Below are 18,788 nucleotides of genomic sequence, written 5' to 3'. Positions count from 1 at the left end.
ATGAACTGTTTAGGAGGACTTTAAAAAAATAATTCACAAACTGTTTAGAAATGTTGAGAACCGAGCTTAAGAGTGGGGGGTGGGGAGGAGAACCTGGGAGAAACTGAAATTGGCAGATGGAATTTCCCACCCCACTGATCTTACTTGCCCCTGCACCGCATTCCCAGCATGCAAAGATGCCACCGCCTCTGCCCCTTCTCATGAGTAGTGACTGGGCAGCACAGGCTTCAGATAAGAGGTGGGGGAGCCTGAGCACCTCACTTTGGGATCTCTTAAAGTTGGTTGGTAAGCAAGCAAGCAATGGAGTCCCCACTGAGACACTCGCAGCCTCAGTCACATGGCTGTGTAAGAGAGCCCTGCTGTTCCATAACGCAAGAGCGCAAGAAAACAAAGGGAAGGCAGAGGGGGGAGGAAGGAAGGGTGTTAACCGATCTGTGTGAAGTGCCTTGGAGCCTTAAAAAAAAACCCCACTGAGCCTTTTTTCCCCTTGCATTGCATTTCCATCTCTGTAGTCTCCAAACCACTGGCCAAGAGCAACAGGGCCAGAGACTAAGCTAAACTGTGTTCTTATTTGTTCCAGGGCTTCATGAAGGACAAGCAGATCCTGGGAGGGAAGAAAATGAATGTGGAGGTGGCTGCCTAGGAAGCAACTTCCAGGTGGGAGGAGAGGCCCAGGTGGAAAGAGGTGGAAGGCAGGATTGGGCTCACTGTTTTGGAGGAGGGATTCAAGTGCATACTGGACGGCTCCAGGTTTGCACAGTTGAAGTGGATCAAAGTGCTCTGTTGCTTGGGCGCAACAAATCCACTGACAGTAACAAGAAGAAAACAATGAGACTTTTTACAGTGAGGAAAGCAATGGGGAAATGTGCTGGAACACGTGGGATGGACTGAATGATGAACAGGAAGACGTATGAATGCAAATCAAAACAGGATGAATGTTCAATGAAGAAAGATAATAGGAAAAAATAAGCACCCTTAGATGTACTGCTGGGTAAATGTTTCGTGGTTATTGTATTTGTATTTGTTTAAAAACCAATAAAAATTGTGTTGGGTTTTGTTGTTGTTGTTTTTAAAAAAAGACTGGACAATGGGGTTCCTTCAGACAATATGTTTATTCAGGATTTATCCTGACTTGCCTGCACAAAGCTTAAGCAGAGCTTAGATTATTGCAGATCTTTATTGCGCATTCGTTATTATTTGTCTGCAGGGAGGTTATACAAGGTCCTGCATTCATCCCGATTTGCTCGCATGGCAGTTATATGCCTTCCAGTAAATCATCTGTTCGTCCCACACTTTGCATTTCCCTGGCCACTGAATACACTACAGCCACCATCTCATTAAAATGCAAATGATATTCATTTCCTCTGCTAGCTCTCTTCAGCATCTCCTGTTAAGGCTGAGGGTGGGAGGAAGCCCTGCCCCATAGCTCTGCTGTTCTTCAGCGTAGGTCAGCCTTCACCAGCCTGGGTTGTCCCTGTCCCCCCCCCCCCCGATGTTTTGGACTCTGAATCACCCATTGCCCCTGGTCATTGGCTGTGCTGATGGGAGTTGGAGCCACAAACATCTAGAGGTGTCCAGTTTGGCAAAGGCTGGTGCAGACAATACTGACCTAGTAGGATCTGGCTTGGTAAGAAGCAGCTTCCTATATTCCACCTCACATTTTAGAAATGAAGTTTCATCAGCCTGGAGGAAAGCAGGTCAAGAATGCAAGCAAAACAGCATCAGAGTCCAAATACCATCAAGTCCACCCATTACAGGAAGTCCAGATTTTTGCCCCCTTGAGTCATGCCATCCAGTCTGCCTTTCTGAACACAGAGCACGGAGCATGCCAGACTTTTTCCAAAGGGTAAGATTAACCTCAAGCAGCAAGAACTGAACATCCCCCAAAGTCAGTCCACAAGCCATTCTCTCCTCTCCTTAAACAGCATCCTTTGTGGTTTCAGGATTGGTGGTGTTGAGAAGGGCCTCCATTTGCTGTTGCTGCTTTGGGTCCTTCTGGCCCTGAGATCTGAACAAGACAGAAGGTCCATGAAATACAGTTTGCTACTCCCCCCAATAATGATATAATGTATGCCTGTGCAACTGATGACACTTTGTAGATCAAATGGGGCAAACCCATAAGTAGGGGGTGCTGTGTGTGTGTGTAAGGTCCACAGCTCAGTGGTAGAGCATCTAGTGGAGTAAGAGCTGAAAATAATGCCAATGTATTTCACAACTGGCAACCCATGCACCCCTTTGGTAAACCAAAATGCTTGCGCTACCAACCTTACTGTATGCTTGTGAAACATGGACCACTTATAAACACCATCTCCAACTTGAAAGATTTCATCAACAGTGTCTCCAAAAAATTTTACATATCATTTGGAAAGACAGGCAAACTAATACCAGTGTACTGGAAGAAGCAAACATCACCAGTATCAAAGCAATTCTTCAACATCAACTTTGTTGGACTGGTCAAGTTGTTCAGGTGCCTGATTATTGTCTTCCAAAGCAACTACTCTATTCTGAACTTAAAAATGGAAAGCGTAGTGCTGATGGTCAACAAAAGAGGTTTAAAGACTCTCTCAAGGCAAATCTAAAAAAATGTAGTATAAACACAGACAATTGGGAAACACTGGCCTGTGAGCGCTCCAGCTGGAGAACAGCCTTTACCAAAGGTGCCGTGGACTTGGAAGATGCTTGAACTCAGCACAAAAGGGAGAAATGTGCTAAGAGGAAGGCATGTTTGGCAAACCTTCACCGTGATCAACTCCCACCCAGAAACCTATGTCCCCACTGTGGAACGATGTGTGGGTCCAGAATTGGCCTCCAAAGTCACCTATGGACACACCATTAAGACCATGTTCATGGAAGACAATCTTACTCAGCTATGGGTGATCGCCAAAGAAGAAGATAAGGCAGCTTCCCATCCTCCTATGAGGAATGTTGGGAAGTGTCCTGACAGCGTCAACGCTCACCTGTTCTCAACTTGCTCAATTGTTTCTGGCAGCGAGGCATTGCGGGTTTCCGGCAGGAAGATGGCAGCGATCCCAGACACCACGGGGGCAGTACCGTAGATCAGGTGCGGCAGGTAAGGGAGGTACTCCCCGAATATCTTCACCAGGGGGGCTGATATGCCACCCAAGCGAGACAAGGTGTTGCCTAGACCCATGCCAGTCTGCCTGCAAGTCAAGATGCAAAAGTATTATCCACACAGCTTAGTGGACCCATCCAGCATCCGCAAAGGAGGCACAGTAAATGCAGCCCCACTCCCTGTAACAGGAACTGGAAAACCCACACTCTTCAAGATACCCAGCAGAATAAAGGCTCAGTCCTCCCTCCCCTTCAACAGGGGGTAGTTATCAGTCTTTTTTTAACCTTCAGAGCTGCCCGAACACAGTGATAATGAGGCCTTCAACTTTGCTTATGACGGTTTAGCCATAGAGGAAGTCAGCAAATGAAGCAAGTAACCAAACAGAGGCTGGCTGCCCTTTTCTTTGATGGGGTTCCTGCTTCATGCTAGCAGTTGAAATGGTGGTGCTTCTCTGCAAGATTACTTGCATTTCTACTTAAAAGCTAAAGGCTGCACTTCAGCTGGTTGTGGCTCTTTTTGTGAAAGCTCCTTGTATTTCAAAGCATGCAGTCAGAAGAAAGTACCATTGAGGTTAGTGGAGCTTGCACCTGCGAAACTGAGCATAGGACTGTGGCCATCACTGATCCTAACAAATTGGGTAACTGCTGCTGTTTGGTGTGTGCATAATAATAACAGACAGAATTTTTGGACTCTTGTGAAGTGTTTGGCTACAGTGAGCTCTTGCACCTCAAAATCTCCCATTCTAGTTTAGTGCAAGGGTGGGGGGCTTCTGCCCCAGAGGCTAATTGTGACCATCTTCCCAGACCACCCCACTCGCTGGCCTGGCTTTACATCCTGAGTGCCTTTGCCTGGCTGGAATGTGTCCTTGGACTCTGTTAATGCCTCTGGCTTGCCTGGCAGAGAAGGTTGTGTGTGTAGACATTCACCTACCATGCAAAGGGGGGGGGGAATCACATTAATTGCTCCGCCCACTTTTACCTCTGGCTCCATCCACTACTGGCATGTGGCCCCCAGAAGATTTTCCAGAAGGGAATGTGGCCCCTGGTCTGAAAAAGCTTCCCCACCCCTAGAGGAAAAGGGTAGCACTGAAGAGGAGGTGGTGAGTAAGGGATGTGAAAGGGCCACACCCCCAGGCCACAGGTGTCCCCTGCTTTTTGAGGCCAATCTATTCTTCGCAAGCTCCCTAGAAGACATGTCTCTCTCACACACCTATTCTCCTCACTTACCGGAGCACCGTTGGATAAAGTTCTCCAGTGTACAAATAGATGCAGTTGAATGCGGCAGCCAAACACCCCTTCCCAAAGACAGCCAAGGCAGCCCGTGTGGTGGGCATATCTGGGGGAAAGGAAGGAAAAGCTTGGTGATACATTAAGGGTTCTCCACTGGCCCATTTCCTGGAATGAAGCCTCGCACTCTTCTCCATGACTGACAGAAGCTACGCTGGGGAGGCAGCAGCTCTTCATGAGGTCTTCCGTGGACCTATGTGGAGACGTGAGGGATTGAACCTGCGACTGTCTGCACTCTGGCGTGGAGCTACAGGCCTCCATCGTGCAGGCTGAATGAGGCCTTCCAGTCTTCTCTATGCCCTGGAACTGGGATCATGGGTGGTTGTCAACTAATTTTTATGCAGAGCAGACTCAGTGAAATCCATGGGCCTACTCTGGGTGAAGAATTAGTTGCCTACCACCTAATGTCTCCTGCTTACCTGGTTGTTAGACGTGTGTATGTGTGGAAACTCCCAGCTTCTGTGTGGCTGGAATGCCACCTATTGTGAAATGGTAAGGGTCAGATCTGTTGCTCTGCCTCCACTTTGGGGCTGCAGCTCAGTGGTAGAGCATCTGCCTTGCATGTAGAAGGTCCCAGGTTCAATCCCTAATGGCATCCCCAGGTAGGACTGGGAAAGGTTGAAACCTTGAAGAGCCACTGCTGCTCAGTGTAGTCAGTGTTGACATAGATGGAGCAATGATCTGACTTGGTGTAAGGTAGCTTCACGTTGCTTCTGACCCACTTTTGTCTCTGGCTCTGCAAATGTGGCCCCTGGAACGCTGCCCAGAGAAGAATGCGGCCTTCCGGGTGAATAGGCTCCCCAACCGCTAACATCAGCCCTCAATTGACTCCAGATTCTTGCTGGAGCTACATGCTGGGCTACCTCAATTCCTTTTCTGTATCCATTCTAAATCTACCCTTCTCCACGGGGAACTGTCTGAGGTCCTGAAGATGAACACAATGTTCAACTTCAAGCCCAGAAGAGATCCCCGTTGTTCCATCTCCAAGATAACACAGCAATTCTCCATTCCACACCATCCATTGCCGATTGGCTTGATGTGGTGTGCTAAGATAATTCTTAGCACCACCCACACCTCTAGGCAGAAGAAGAACCTCCTCTCTGACCTTGTGGAACAAAGATGTTAGCCAGGATGGTCAGCCCTGCAAGGACGAGTGTGGCAGCTTGGGTGAACCGGCGCCCAATGTAACTGATGGTGAGGACCGAGATAAACTTGGCTGGGAAGTCAACCGCTCCAAAAACCAGCTGGATCAAGTAGATGTTGACGCCGAAGTGCTGGAGGTCCATGACCAGCCCATAATAGGCAAAACTGGTGGAGAACCTAGGGGTGGAAGAATTAGAGAGTTGGAAGGGAACTCAAGGGTCATTTAGTCCAACCCCACGTCAAATGGCTCAGGACTGCAATACCTCAAGGGCTGCCTCTCTCCATAGGAACCTGCCCGGAACCTGAGATCATCTTCCGAGGCCCTTCTTTGTGTGCCTCCTCCATGAGAGATCTGGGAGTGGCAACACAAGAACAGGCCTTTTTTGCAGTGGCTCCCCCTTTGTGAAATGCTCCCCCAGGGAGGTTCAGCTGGCGCCTTCATTATACACCATTAGGTGCCTGGCGAAAACGTTCTTCTTTAACCAGGGCTTTGGCTGATTGGCATCCAATGCTCTTTTAAAATGTGTGTGGTGTGTGGGTGGGTGGGTGTTATTTGGTTGTTTTTGTTATGTATTTTGTGTTTTTATATTGCGATTTTATGTTGTAACCGCCCTGAGACCTGTGGTTATAGGGTGGTATACAAATTTAAGAATTCATAATCACCATTCTCATCCTAATGATCCTTGTTGTCATTGGCTATGCTAGCTAGAAGCCTGGTGGAAGCTGGAGTCTAACAACACTTGGAGGGTGAAATTTTGGCTACCACTCTGGTAACCTACAGAAGGACACAGCTAGCTGGAATGATGAGCCAAGAATGCTCCACCCTCCAGCATTTTCTTTCAAGTCCCACTTTGCCTATATCTGCAACTGTTAACTAACAACCACATTTCATGGTGCTGACAGAGGGTGGGTGCAGGTTTTGAGAATTCTACCCCTGCCACTGCCATTCAATGTAATTTCATGATTTGAGGGCTGGAGCCTTTCAGTGTGGTTTTACACTACTAGAAACTGCACAGCAAAGGGAGACTCCACTAACTGTGGAATTGCACGCCCATGGACATCTCTCCTGTCAGAACTCACCACACAAAGCAGAGGCAACAAGAGATCCTGCGCATGGTTGGAGTCCGCACCAAGTCCACAATGGTATAGCTGGATTTCAGGGATGCCATTTCTTCCTTCATGTTGGATCTCAAGAGCTGGCAGGGAGGAAAAAAGAATTCTCTGGCTACTGGGCACAAGCAGGAAATATCTGGAAGGGGAACTGAGGTTTTGCTTCTCCCCACTCCCAGTTTTTATAAGTATCAAAGCTGGAAGGTTTGAAGGTATAGCAAGAAGATAGAAACCAATATGGGCTCTTGAATCTTTGCCAGAATCAAATAGTTGGCCATTTCCTCTCTTTGCCTGCACTAAGAGTACTGTTAGCCAAATCTATTTTGCAGATTAAGGACACTTACATTTGATTCCCTTCTCATTTAAAGGCAAATATACCTAATTCACATTTTCTGAAACAATATGTGAGCAAAAACATTGCCTTCCTTTGAATTTCACACCTCCAAATATTGCAATTTGCTTCTCCGGACGAGTAATTTGTACAAAAAAAGCATAAGGTGTCCATAGAAATGCACATATTAGTAAAATAGCATACAAAACAACATTATTTAATGGGAAATTTATTTGCAAACAGTGCAAATCAGGTCAGTTCCAATCAAAATGCAAACCCAGCCAAATTTCTTCCCCATCCTTATCTCAGACTGGTCTACCACTCAAGGTTATTGTGGGGACAGAATTTTGGAGAGAATTGTGTACACAGCCTTGGTTTCCTTAGAGGAAAGGTTGGCCACAAATGTAATACATGAACAAGTTAGTTGGTGTGTGTGTGTGTGTGTGTGTGTGTGTGTGTGTGTGTGTGTGTCCGTCCTCCCAATTTCACCTCGACATTTAGCTTGTCACTGGCTTCAGGCTTCCCGTTCATCCTGGCTGCCCTCTTCAGCTCCTTCACAGCCTGCTCTGGCTTCCCGGCCAACACCAGCCAGCGGGCTGATTCAGAAAACCACCTGTTGGGTTGGGTGCAAGACAGTGAAGTGAGGGAAATAAAGATGAGGTACACATTCCAGAGTCAACAAGGGCCCCTCCAGACTGAGGGACATTTAGGCGAGGCGTCATGGCTATGGGAAAATGTGCCTTTTAGGTATCAGAGAAATCAGTTAGATTGGAGATATGGACTCTGTCCTAGTTCGAAAATGAGAAGGAGGGTGAAGCTGACAGCTAGCTATAAAAAAAGTGTGAAATTCCTGCTTTCACCTGTGACCACAAACTGCCAGAACAGGAAAGTGCTGCCATATAGACGGTTTATTTTTGAGAACTTGTACCTGCTGCTTCATTTTGAGGAAGTGAACATTATATTTCATATGATGGGACTATGCATTAAAAATCTTTTGAATTCTGCGTGTCGGCAGAGGACTCTCTGGCTCTCATAAGGTCAGAGACCTCTCTCTCTCAGGTACCCGAATAAAGAGCTAAGAAGAATCTGTGCATAGTTGTTTGTTTTTTTAATCAAGATAGGCGTATTTGTATATAATTTTGCCTATGTCAGGAGAAATTCACACTAACATGCTGCGGAATCTTTATTGTAGAGATTGCAGACAGATGTGAACCAAAGACTGGGAGGGGGGGAGGACAATGAGAAACTGAGAGGAACCCAACTTGACAGGTTTGCTCCTTCCCTTCTCCACCCTAAAACCACAGCTACACAAAGACATTACCAGGAGTAGATGAAGAAGAGGAAATAGGGCAAGGAGACAGTCAGCTGCAGCCAGCGCCACTCTGGGATGAGGTAGGCCAACCCTGCCAGGATCATCTGTCCAATCGTGTAGGCCAAGCCGTTGTAGGTTGACAGCAAGGGCCGGGTCCTCGTGGGCGTCCATTCCACACCTGGCGGGGGGAGCAGGGAGAGAAACGGAAGTTGTGGGGGGCAGTCCGCCCCCTCCAGGTAACACCTTACTGGATTGTGGTGTTGCTATTCACTTCATGTACCTCAAGGGAAGAGAATCTCAGTCCCCGGGGGCCAAATGTGGCCCTCCAGGCCTCTCTACCTAGCCCTCGGGACTCACCTCAGACTATTACCTCTGCAGCTGCACTCATTTATCCTGAGTCAGTCCCCCACCCCACTTTTTGGCATGAGGATCACGTTTCCATACCCTCAAATACGACATGGCCAAAATCTGGACACCATCTGGGTCATGTGATGAAAAAATATATGCTTTTTTCAGAGTGAGATCTTGGCTCACAATCACAAGAGAGCAAGGTGCTGCTGCTGCTGCTGCTGCTTCTTCTTCTTCTTCTTCTTCTTCTTCTTCTTCTTCTTCTTCTTCTTCTTATTATTATTATTATTATTAGAATTTATATACCACCCTATACCTGGAGATCTCAGGGTGGCTCACATAATAAAATGGCTGCCATGCTCTCACAGGAAAAAACCCCAGGATGTCCCGGTTTTTCCAGGGCAGTTGACAGGTACGCATTTCCTTCTGGGCAACCTTTCCTATTCTGTGACCCGCCCTGAGATCTTTTGACAAAGGGCGGTATATAAATTTAATAAATAGAAAATGATAAATAATAACCTCCTGGGGCCCACATGCCAGTGGTGAGTGGGGCCAGAAGCAAAAGCAGACACAGCCGGAAAAAGGCAAATCTTACCTTTCTACAGCAGCCTAGCTTCTACCCACATGATTTGCTTCTTTTATACTCGCTCACACCCCTCTCTGTCCTCTATCCAGGCAAGCAAGAAGCCTTTGATAAGGCTTGAGTTCGAGGACATGTTCCAGACAGGCCGAAACACTTACAGAGGGTGGGGGGCGGGCAGGATCAGTGAGGAGCATAGCCTGGGGAGAGTCCTGAGGGCCAGGCAGAGAGAACTGAAGGGCCACATTTCTGGCTTAAAGTGAGGAGTGAGTGTAAACGGGAAGGGGAGGGGAATCCAACTCACACAGAGAGAAGATATTGAGGACAGTGCCAGAGTAGGCCATCCCTGTCAGGAAGCGAAGGGTGCAGTAAGCACTGAAGGTGGGGGAGAAGGCGGAGGCCGTCCCCGTGACAGCCAGTTGCAGGCAGGACCAGATGAGAATCAGCCGCCGTCCAAACCTGCGAGGTAGCAGAAGAAGGGAGAAGAGAGAAAGAAAGAGAGAGACTTTTGAGAAGCAACTCCTGACAGGGACATTGGAAGGTCCCTTAAAGGTAAAGGGGCCCCTGACCGTTCCGTCCAGTCGCGGATGACTCTGGGGTTGCGACGCTCATCTCGCTTTCTTGTCCGAGGGAGCCGGCGTACAGCTTCCGGGTCATGTGGCCAGCATGACTAAGCCGATTCTGGTGAATCAGAGCAGCGCACGGAAACGCCGTTTACCTCTCCGCCAGAGTGGTACCTATTTATCTACTTGCACTGTGTGCTTTTGAACTGCTAGGTTGGCAGGAGCTGGGACTGAACAACAGGAGCTCACCCCATTGCGGGGATTCGAACCGCCGACCTTCTGATCAGCAAGCCCTAGGCTCTGTGGTTTAACCCACAGCACCACCTGTGTCCCTGGAAGGCCCTTAGACAGCCTCAAAGGCTATGTCTGTCTAGCCCTTTTTCAGCTGGAGGGCCACATTTTCCCCAAGGCAACCATCCAGGGGCAACATGTCATTGGGTGTGTGTGTGACCAGAGGCAAAACCGGGAGCAGTAACAGATGCACAGTTGACCTTGGTACTTGTAGGCTCACATGCACACACATATTTCTCTAGACTCTGTCTAGGCAAGCAAAGAGTCGTTATCAGAGTTCAGGCACACATGCCAGCCATCTCATACCACAAACACTCCATTTTATTTTATTTATTTATTTGTCCTGCTTTTTTGTGCTATAGCGTAAAAGTTCGCCTCCAGACAGCAACAGTGTGGCAACTATTGGGGAAAGTGGTAAAGGGACAGCCGAAGGACGAGGAATTTGCAAAAAAAGAGAAATTGATATTAATTAGAGACAAAACTGTGCAGCATGTAAAAATGGATGAATTGGAATATATCTGAGAGAGTGGGAAACTAGTTTTCTTTTGGCGGGATGTATTAAATTAATATTAAATTGGCTTTGATGTGTTATAAATTAATCAGCAAAATTTTTTAAAGCTGATGTGTGGACAGTCACCGCTAATGTGTTGCTATTGTGTCAATTACATCTCACAGAGCACACCCTCCCCCAAAAACCCCAACAGTCTTCTGTATCTGCGGCTGGAGGACATTGTGCCTGGTGCTGTCCAAGGTGCTGCCTTTGCCTTGATTTTGCCTGTGGGCCTCAAGCTCCCCCAGAACTGGGCACACGCAGAGCAAATGCTCCACCTCTGAGCAACCTCACAGCAGGACAGGTTGCTTCTCTGTCTGACCTGGTGTTGTCTGCTCTGGTTGGCAGTAGCTATCCTGGTTCTCTGGGAACTCAGGCAGGAAAGGGTCTTTCCCACTGCCTACTGTTTGAGGACAGTTGCTGCCTGTCAGTGTATACGGTACAGAGCTAGATGGACCAACGGCTTTCTATATTTTCCTTGAACTGTGGGTGCCCAGCATCGAACCTGGAACCTCAGCATGGAATGCATGTGCCCTTCCACAGAGCTATGGCCCTTAAAAAGTGTGTGTGTGTGTGTGTGTGTGTGTGTGTGTGTAAAATGGGGTTTGTATGCATTAAATAAAATATACATTAACATTATCAATAAAATTCGGAGTTTAAAACAAGTTAACTTAAAAAAAGTTTAAAAACACATTATCAAATAAAATTTGATACATGTTAAAATACATGTCAACTTTATGCTATCTGGGTAGGCTTGTCTAAGCAAAAACAATTTCTAGCAGGCATCAAAAGCAGTATGGAATCCTGCAATTTAAGCATCCTTCACAGGTGAGTTTCTAAAACAATCACCAACAGTGGCTGAAATTCTAAAAGTTGGCTTTGAAAATGCTGTCACATTTCAGATGTGTGCAAAATTTAATTATGTGATGATAATGATGATGATTTTACAAAATGTTGAGACCACTAAACATCAATGGCTGTACCTACTCAGAGTAGGCCCATTCAAAGCAACAGCCCTACATTAATCATGCCCTTTAATTTCTGTGAGTCTACTCTGAGCAGCACTAACATTGTATACAACCTTATGATACCCTAGAAGTGCAAAAAGAGAGAGAAATGCATAATATAAAGCCAATAAAACACCATAAAAACAAAATAAAACAAATAGCAGGCATATCTTCAATGCAATACTAGTGTAGCTCTGTGAAGGCATTTATTTATAGTCATTTAAACAATTTATATACTCTCTCTGCATACTACTGCAGTTGCCTCTAAAGTATGTTGTTAACAAGCAAGCTAAGGCTGCTCTGTCAGTTGTAGAACAGCACTTTGTACATGCTCCATAGACATTTCTCAGCATCTCAGAGTCTCTAGACTATTCCAGTAGGCCCAGAATATGGCCTAAGGGCACATCAGGTCATCACTCTGCTGAAGCTGAGCTGGTCTGGATCTGGTGTGTTTGCTTGGGCGAACACCTGGGAAACTTAAACACATCACCTTGGCTTCCATATTGGAAGGAAGGTGGGATAACCATTGAAATAACATAAATGAATGAAAGCAAACAATTTGCTGGCTCTCCTCACCTGTCTGAGAGGCCTCCATAGACTATTCCTCCCACCAGCACGCCAGCCATGTAGAGGGACTGAGCCATCTGCTTCAAAGCTCGCGCAGAGCACACTAGGTCCCACTGCAACAGGGCGGGAGGGGGTGGCATAGAAGAGAAAACAAAATGATTCAGAAAAGGCTGGGTGGTGTTGAAGCTCTTCCCTCCTTAGTTAGACCACAAAGGCTAGTGACTTCAAGCCCTGCTTCTGGGTTTCCTCCAGGAGTCTGGCCACCGTGAGAAGAAAGATGCCAGACTAGACGTGTCTTTCAACTGATCTAGTGCGCTCCTTTGACGCTCTGATGTTGTGGCGTCTATCAGCAACATTGAACTAGGGAAGATGGAGCAAGCTTGTTTTCTCCTGCTCTGGAGGGTAAGGATCTGAACCAATGGATTCAAGTTATAAGAAAGGAGGTTCCGACTCAACATCAGGAGGAGCTTTCTGACAATAAGAGCAGTTTGACAGCGGAACAGACACCCTCAGGAGGTGGTGGGCTCTCCTTCCTTGCAAGGTTTTTAAGCAGAGGTTGGGTGGCCATCTCTCAGAGATTCTTTAGCTGCAATTCCTGCATTGCAGGGGGTTGGACTAGATGGCTCTCAGGGTCCTTTCCAACTCTATGGTTCTATGATTATAGAAATATGATTATAGAAATGGAGTCCCCATGAACAAGAGGTGTCTACCATTAATTACCAAATGTGCAGGGAGGGATCAGGTATTTACCCCAGCAAATTATTTGTCAAAATTACAAATACCTAAATGCAGACGGTCATTTACCCTCGCTAGATTCAACGTGCTGCCATCTGCCTTATTGCAGGGCAGATTTGAGGGTAAATCATACGTGGAACGAGTTTGCCCCTGTGCCTTGATAGAGGTAAAAACTGTCTCTCATGCCTTGCTACGCTGCCATTTCTATGGGGATATACACTCAGTATTTATTACCCCTGCTATGCAAAAATACCCAAATGAATCTGAACTTCAATGTCTAAAATCCCTGGTAGAGGACAAGGATGTCACATAGAGGAGGGAGAAAGGTTGTTTCTGCTGCTCCAGAGAAGCGGACACGGAGCAATGGATCCAAACTACAAGAAAGAAGATTCCACCTAAACATTAGGAAGAACTTCCTGGCAGTAAGAGCTGTTCGACAGTGGAATTTGCTGCCAAGGAGTGTGGTGGAGTCTCCTTCTTTGGAGGTCTTTAAGCAGAGGCTTGACAACCATATGTCAGGAGTGCTCTGATGGTGTTTCCTGCTTGGCAGGGGGTTGGACTTGATGGCCCTTGTGGTCTCTTCCAACTCTATGATTCTATGATTCTATGATCCTGAGATTACATTAAGGGTAGCCAAATTCTGTGTGATTGCCATAAAACTTAGGGAACAAGCTGTACTATCATAATGATTAAGGTTTTAAATGATAATTTTAGGTTATATGCTATTGACCAAGTTTTAATTTATATATATTTTTAACTGTTGCTATATCTGTATTGTCCCTGTTATACCTAATTGCAAATTCAAATGTATCCCTATCGTTTTTTATGACTTCCTTGATATTGTATGTGGACTGGAACTGGTCTGTGACCGAAATAATAAATTCATTCATTCAAAAAGGGAAGGGCTTTTGTCCTCATGCTGTGCTGGAAGCCTCCCAGAGTGGCTGGGGAAACCCAGCCAGATGGTGGGGTATTATAATATTATTATTATTATTATTATTATTATTATTATTATTATTATTATTATTATTATTTCCTTCTGAAGCCTGCTCCGATCCAGTAGGGTTCTCCTTAGACTTGTGACTACACAACATGAGGTGCTTCTAGCTTGCCTGCCATAGGCATAGCGGGTAGACATATGCCTGCCAATTGAGATCTCAAGAAAGCTAAATTCTGCACCTACCCGGGACCCTGCTTTGTGCTGGTGTGTGATGCAAGCTTCAGCAGTCCATGATACACGCAAGCCCTGACCTCAAAATGCCTCTTGGTGTGCTTAGTAAAGGAACAGGCAACCTGCCTAAATTCCTGCAGCCCTTGATCTAAGAACGTAAGAGCACAATAGGAGCTTGAGCTGCTGGATCAGGCCAAAGGGGTCCCATCTAATCCAGTTCTCACAGTGGCTAACTAGCTGCCTCTGGGAAGCCCTGAGAGCAACAGCAACACCCTCTGCTCTTGCAATTTCCGGCAACTGGTAGAATAATAGAATTGTAGAGTTGGAAGGAACCACGCGTGTCATCTAGTCCAACCCCCTGCCGTGCAGGAGTCTTTTGCCCAACGTGGGGCTCAAACCCATGACCCTGAGATTATGAGTCCAACGCTCTATCAGCTGAGCTATCCAGGAGAAGCATACCACCTCTGAGTATGGAGGCAAAGCATAACCATCATAGTTGCTAGCCCCTGACAGCCGTTACCTCCATGAATTTGTCTAAACCTCTTTTCAATCCATCCAAGTTGGTGGCCATCACCAATTCTTGTGGGGGGCGGGGCGGATTCCATAGTTCCAACTATGCACTGTGCGAAGAAGGACTTTCTTTTGTCAGTCCTGAATCTTAAGTGCCAAAAGCCCTCTCTGTGGCTGATTGGAAAGATGGCAAGCACAATCTGTCCCTCTCAGGGCATCCTGCTGGATGGGAGGAAGATACAAAGAGAAGAGGACTTCAGAAAGGGAAAGACGGAAGAGGGGGCCACAGAAAGAGCAGGATGGTAGGAAAAGAGAAGAGGGGATAGAATCCTAGAACTGTAGAGCTGGAAGGGACCACAAGCAAGGCTGGGCGAGATCTGGTTTTCAACATTGTGACATATCACCAGCTAAACATCGTGATATACCGATAGATCACGATGTCTGAAGTAAGCATGGAGCTGTGGAGAGGCATTGGCTGGCTTCATGGTTTTTCCTGAATTGTGCTTTTTGCTGACACCTGCCCTTGTGACTCTCTGCCCCCTGTAGGAGGCAGGTGAGAGCTGAGCCGGCAGAGATAACAGGGGCTGCAGAAATCGAGAAAAGCATTGGCTGACTTCACAGTTTCCCCCACATTGTGATTTTTGCACAGCACACACACATATCATGATATGCGATAAACTGCCAGGTCAAAAATTATGAAGCCGATATCACTTCAAATTGGTTTTGGATGATATAGCAATATATCTCCCAGCCCTTACCACAAGAGTTATCTAGTCCAATCTCCTGCATTGCAGGAATCTTTTGCCCAAGGTGGGAATCGAACCCACAACCTTGAGATTAAGAATCTCATACTCTACCAAATGAGCTGCAGTCTGGTAGCCCCTCCCACTCCTGAATCTGGCCCCACCTCTTTCGGTGGCCTTGCCCATTACCACCATGTGGCCCCAAAGGGATCGCCTCAAAGGAAGCGTGGCCCTTGGATGGAGAAAAGGCTGCTCACCCCTGACTTAGAACAACACCCACCCACGCAGCAGGCTGGCCCTGAGCAACGTTGGTCCTCACCTCGGTGATGATGGTGCTTGGGAAGACCGTCTTGTCGTACACCCACCCATCCTTGCATGTCTCCGTGTCCATCTCGGTCCAGTTCGCTATGGTGGCATTCAGGAGCTGCCCCTGGTGGTGGATGAAGCGGCGACATTGCTCGGGCTGCCCTTTCTCATCCATGGGGATGGAGACCTTGAGGAGATCCTCTGCTTCCAGGCTTTGGTTCCTGGAAGTGCCATTGGGGTGGTGGACCAAGCAGTGGTGGCCTGGGGTACCTGCAGTGAAGTTCTGCAGGATCATGTGACTGGCCATCATGAAAATGGGGAGGGACAACAAGACCACATGGATGATCTGGAAGCGTCCCATGCTGCCAACGTGTTCCAGGAGCTCGGCAAAACCCATTGCGCCTGGCTGGAGAGCACGATGCTGTGGTTTAAGATGCAGTTATCAGTTTATGACAAGTCTACCAATCACCGGCAACCAAAACCGGATGCCTGGCAATCAACACAGCAATGGGACTAGACACCCATTGGCCACTAAGATGGCTCTTGGAGGTTGCCATAAAAGCTTGCCAAGACCGGAGGTTCCTGGCCTCCTTCGGAGGTGCGTTGGAATTTATCTCCTTGGATCACGAGATAAACATCTTTCCGACTCAGGGCAGTGTGGTACATCCCATAGGAGAAGCCTTCTTGATGGTGGCAACCTTTGCTGAGAGCCTCTCAAAGGGGCTGGGCTTTATTTCTGCCCCGTGAGTCTCAACCTCCAACAAACCGGCTGGGGAGGAAGCATCACTTGGGGGCGATATTTAAAGTCCATCATCAATGCCCTGGTTAAAGGATGACAGCGGTTTGGTGGTGGTGGAGGGGGTCAGAGAGTGCTAAAAGGGGGAGAGTTGAGAGGAAACATCTGGGTTGTATTCTAGCACAAAGTGCGCCTGGGGCTCTTTCTGACCCTGATTTCACGAGGCTGAGTGTATGATTCACACGTCAATGTTAGGGATTAACTTTAACTGGGACCGATCCAGGCTGTCCTGAGAGCCACCCCTCAACTTGCCATTCCGGGGTATGGGCTGAAGTGACCCACAGACTTTGCAGCCCTGTAGCGATTAGGCGGCTGCTCTGGAAGTCATACCGTATCTTCAATACCCTCCCCACCAAGGCTCCCTCATTACATGACTCATTACACAACTCTCTCGTTTTGACAGACATTCCAGGCTTTTAATGAGTCATAGAATCACAGAATTGTAGAGTTGGAAATGTTCCCGAGGGTCATCTAGTCCAACCCCCTGCAATGCAGGAATCTCAGCTAAAGCATCCATGACAGATGGCCATCCAACCTCTGCTTAAAAACCTCCAACGAAGGAGAGTCCAGACCTTCCAAGGGAGTCCATTCCACTGCCACTTACCACCAGAAAGTTCTTCCTAACATTTAGTCGGACTCTCCTTTCTTGTAACTTGAATCCTTTTTTTTTTTTTTAATGCTTTTTATTAAGTTTTCTATAACTTGAATCCAATGGTTTGAGTCCTACCCTCCGGAGCAGCAAAAAACAAGCTTTCTTCATCTTCCATGTATTACAAGCATAGGTATTGTGCCACTAGGCTGCATCTTTTCAACTCCTACTCAGAGTAGACCCACTGGCATCAGCAGACATGGCGGATTTAAGTCCATTAATTTTCAGTTCAGTTCAGATTTAAATATGAATCTGCCTAAGAAACCTGCTAAACTGCATATAAATAGGTCCAGGGACTTTTGTTCTAGGCACCTTTCAAGTTGATTCAGGTGTGTGCGAAACTAAAAGGGAATACACTTGCCAGGTATGTTTTCTTCCAGTTACAAGCTTCACCTATCAGTTGCAGCAGAGCTCCCTCTCCTGATCCTGGTGGTTTCCTTAGGCTAAAGACATAAATTTCTATTTTGGAAAGCTGTTCCCTCTCCCCCCACCCCACCCCGCCATCCCTCTTTTTTTTCTTACAAGCTAAGCTAAGAGACTTAATTTCACTTTTAGCAGATGCTTGTCTGCATCATTTTTTTATTACTGGCTCACTGAGATGCCACAAAGGGGCTTCAGAAGCTCCCTCTTTCAACTTGTGCCGCTTCGTACATATCTATTTTCTCTTTATACACACTACAAATCCCTCTGATTTCCCCCTGGCATGGGGATTAAGTGGAGCACTTCACCTGTTGGGTTTCTGCCTGTCAAGCATCTGTGAAGCCCTGCCAGGGAGATGAAGGGCCCCTGCAGCTTCATGACTCCACTTTCCCCATCTACTCTCCCCCTCATCTTGCTTCCTCAGCTTTCCTGAGGGGCTATTGTTTTATTGCTCTTGTCCCTCTCTCCTTTTCCAGAGAGGCAAATTGCTAGACCTCAATCAGAAAAAACTGACCGAGTTGGGGCTGGAGGGAAAAGATGTGGGGAAATGCAGGTGGGGCAAGCTGACCTCCGCCTTGTGATTCTTGACAAATGACCACTGGCTCCCTTCTCATATGCTCCCCTCTCCCTCTTCTCTTTCCTTGCACTTCATAGACAATATGAGAGGAAACTAAGGCAGGCCCAGGCCCTCCCCTTCCCTCCCCTGACAGACATAAAATGGCCGCCTTATCCATTGCTATGGAGATGGGAGATGTAATTACCCGCAGGGAAAGGAGGTTGCAGTTGGGAAGGGGACTTGAGAACTGGTTCCAAATTCTGGAAAAGAGCAACAAGCATTTACTCTGTGTGGGTTTATTATTATTATTACTGTTGCAATCCAACCCAGCAGTCCTGTTATCCTTCCATCCTTCCTTTAGCCACACAGGTGGCGTTGGACACAGGCCTTCAGAGCCGGCCTTTGCAGTGCTTTATGTCAGAATGGAGAAACCAGCTGGACGGTGTGTGTTTTTAAAAAAACAACAGCGCTTCCTTTAAGGAAAAAGACTCCTGCTTTCTGCCAGTATTAACAGAAGCAAACATCTTGGCCAGGCAGCATTTTTTACCCATCAACATTTCACAGATTAAAACAGGGATGTGCTTGTAAGAAAACAAAACAAAAACCCTTATCTTAACCCAAGATTTATTTCTATGGTGCTGCAAGGCCACAGAAGGGGCCTGATTATTGCCACCTACTGGCCAGAATGCTATTTCTCCTGAGTTATAATTGTTTCTAAAGCCTGGTCTCTCGCAAAAACTT

General features: G+C 47.0%; 1 protein-coding gene across 1 annotated transcript; it reads right to left on the bottom strand.

Moving 5' to 3' along the window:
- Nucleotides 1-1,481: 1,481 nt before the first annotated feature.
- On the bottom strand, nucleotides 1,482-17,000 carry LOC128403971 (solute carrier family 22 member 6-A-like). Its single transcript, XM_053369187.1, has 10 exons — nucleotides 15,640-17,000; nucleotides 12,171-12,274; nucleotides 9,488-9,642; nucleotides 8,265-8,433; nucleotides 7,433-7,556; nucleotides 6,583-6,698; nucleotides 5,465-5,679; nucleotides 4,300-4,408; nucleotides 2,958-3,161; nucleotides 1,482-2,008 (listed from the first exon to the last, which is right to left on the bottom strand). The coding sequence occupies exons 1-10, from the start codon at nucleotides 16,021-16,023 to the stop codon at nucleotides 1,918-1,920; spliced, it is 1,671 nt and encodes a 556-aa protein (XP_053225162.1). The 5' UTR covers nucleotides 16,024-17,000; the 3' UTR covers nucleotides 1,482-1,917.
- Between the last annotated feature and the right edge of the window lie 1,788 nt (nucleotides 17,001-18,788).

This window comes from Podarcis raffonei, chromosome 16 (genome assembly GCF_027172205.1).
Source record: "Podarcis raffonei isolate rPodRaf1 chromosome 16, rPodRaf1.pri, whole genome shotgun sequence".
Taxonomy (NCBI): domain Eukaryota; kingdom Metazoa; phylum Chordata; class Lepidosauria; order Squamata; family Lacertidae; genus Podarcis; species Podarcis raffonei.
Note: the sequence above shows the minus strand (reverse complement) of the source record. Positions and strands in the feature narration are given on the sequence as shown.

What these genes read in the sequence shown, in the direction of transcription:
- LOC128403971 (XM_053369187.1), bottom strand. Translation starts at nt 16,023, where the DNA reads ATGGGTTTTGCCGAGCTCCTGGAACACGTTGGCAGCATGGGACGCTTC. An exon ending in CTCTTCTTCATCTACTCCTG is followed by an intron (nt 7,557 to 8,264) that starts GTAATGTCTTTG and finishes CCAACCCAACAG; the next exon opens with GTGGTTTTCTGAATCAGCCC. An exon ending in TGTTGCCTCTGCTTTGTGTG is followed by an intron (nt 5,680 to 6,582) that starts GTGAGTTCTGAC and finishes TTCCACCCCTAG; the next exon opens with GTTCTCCACCAGTTTTGCCT.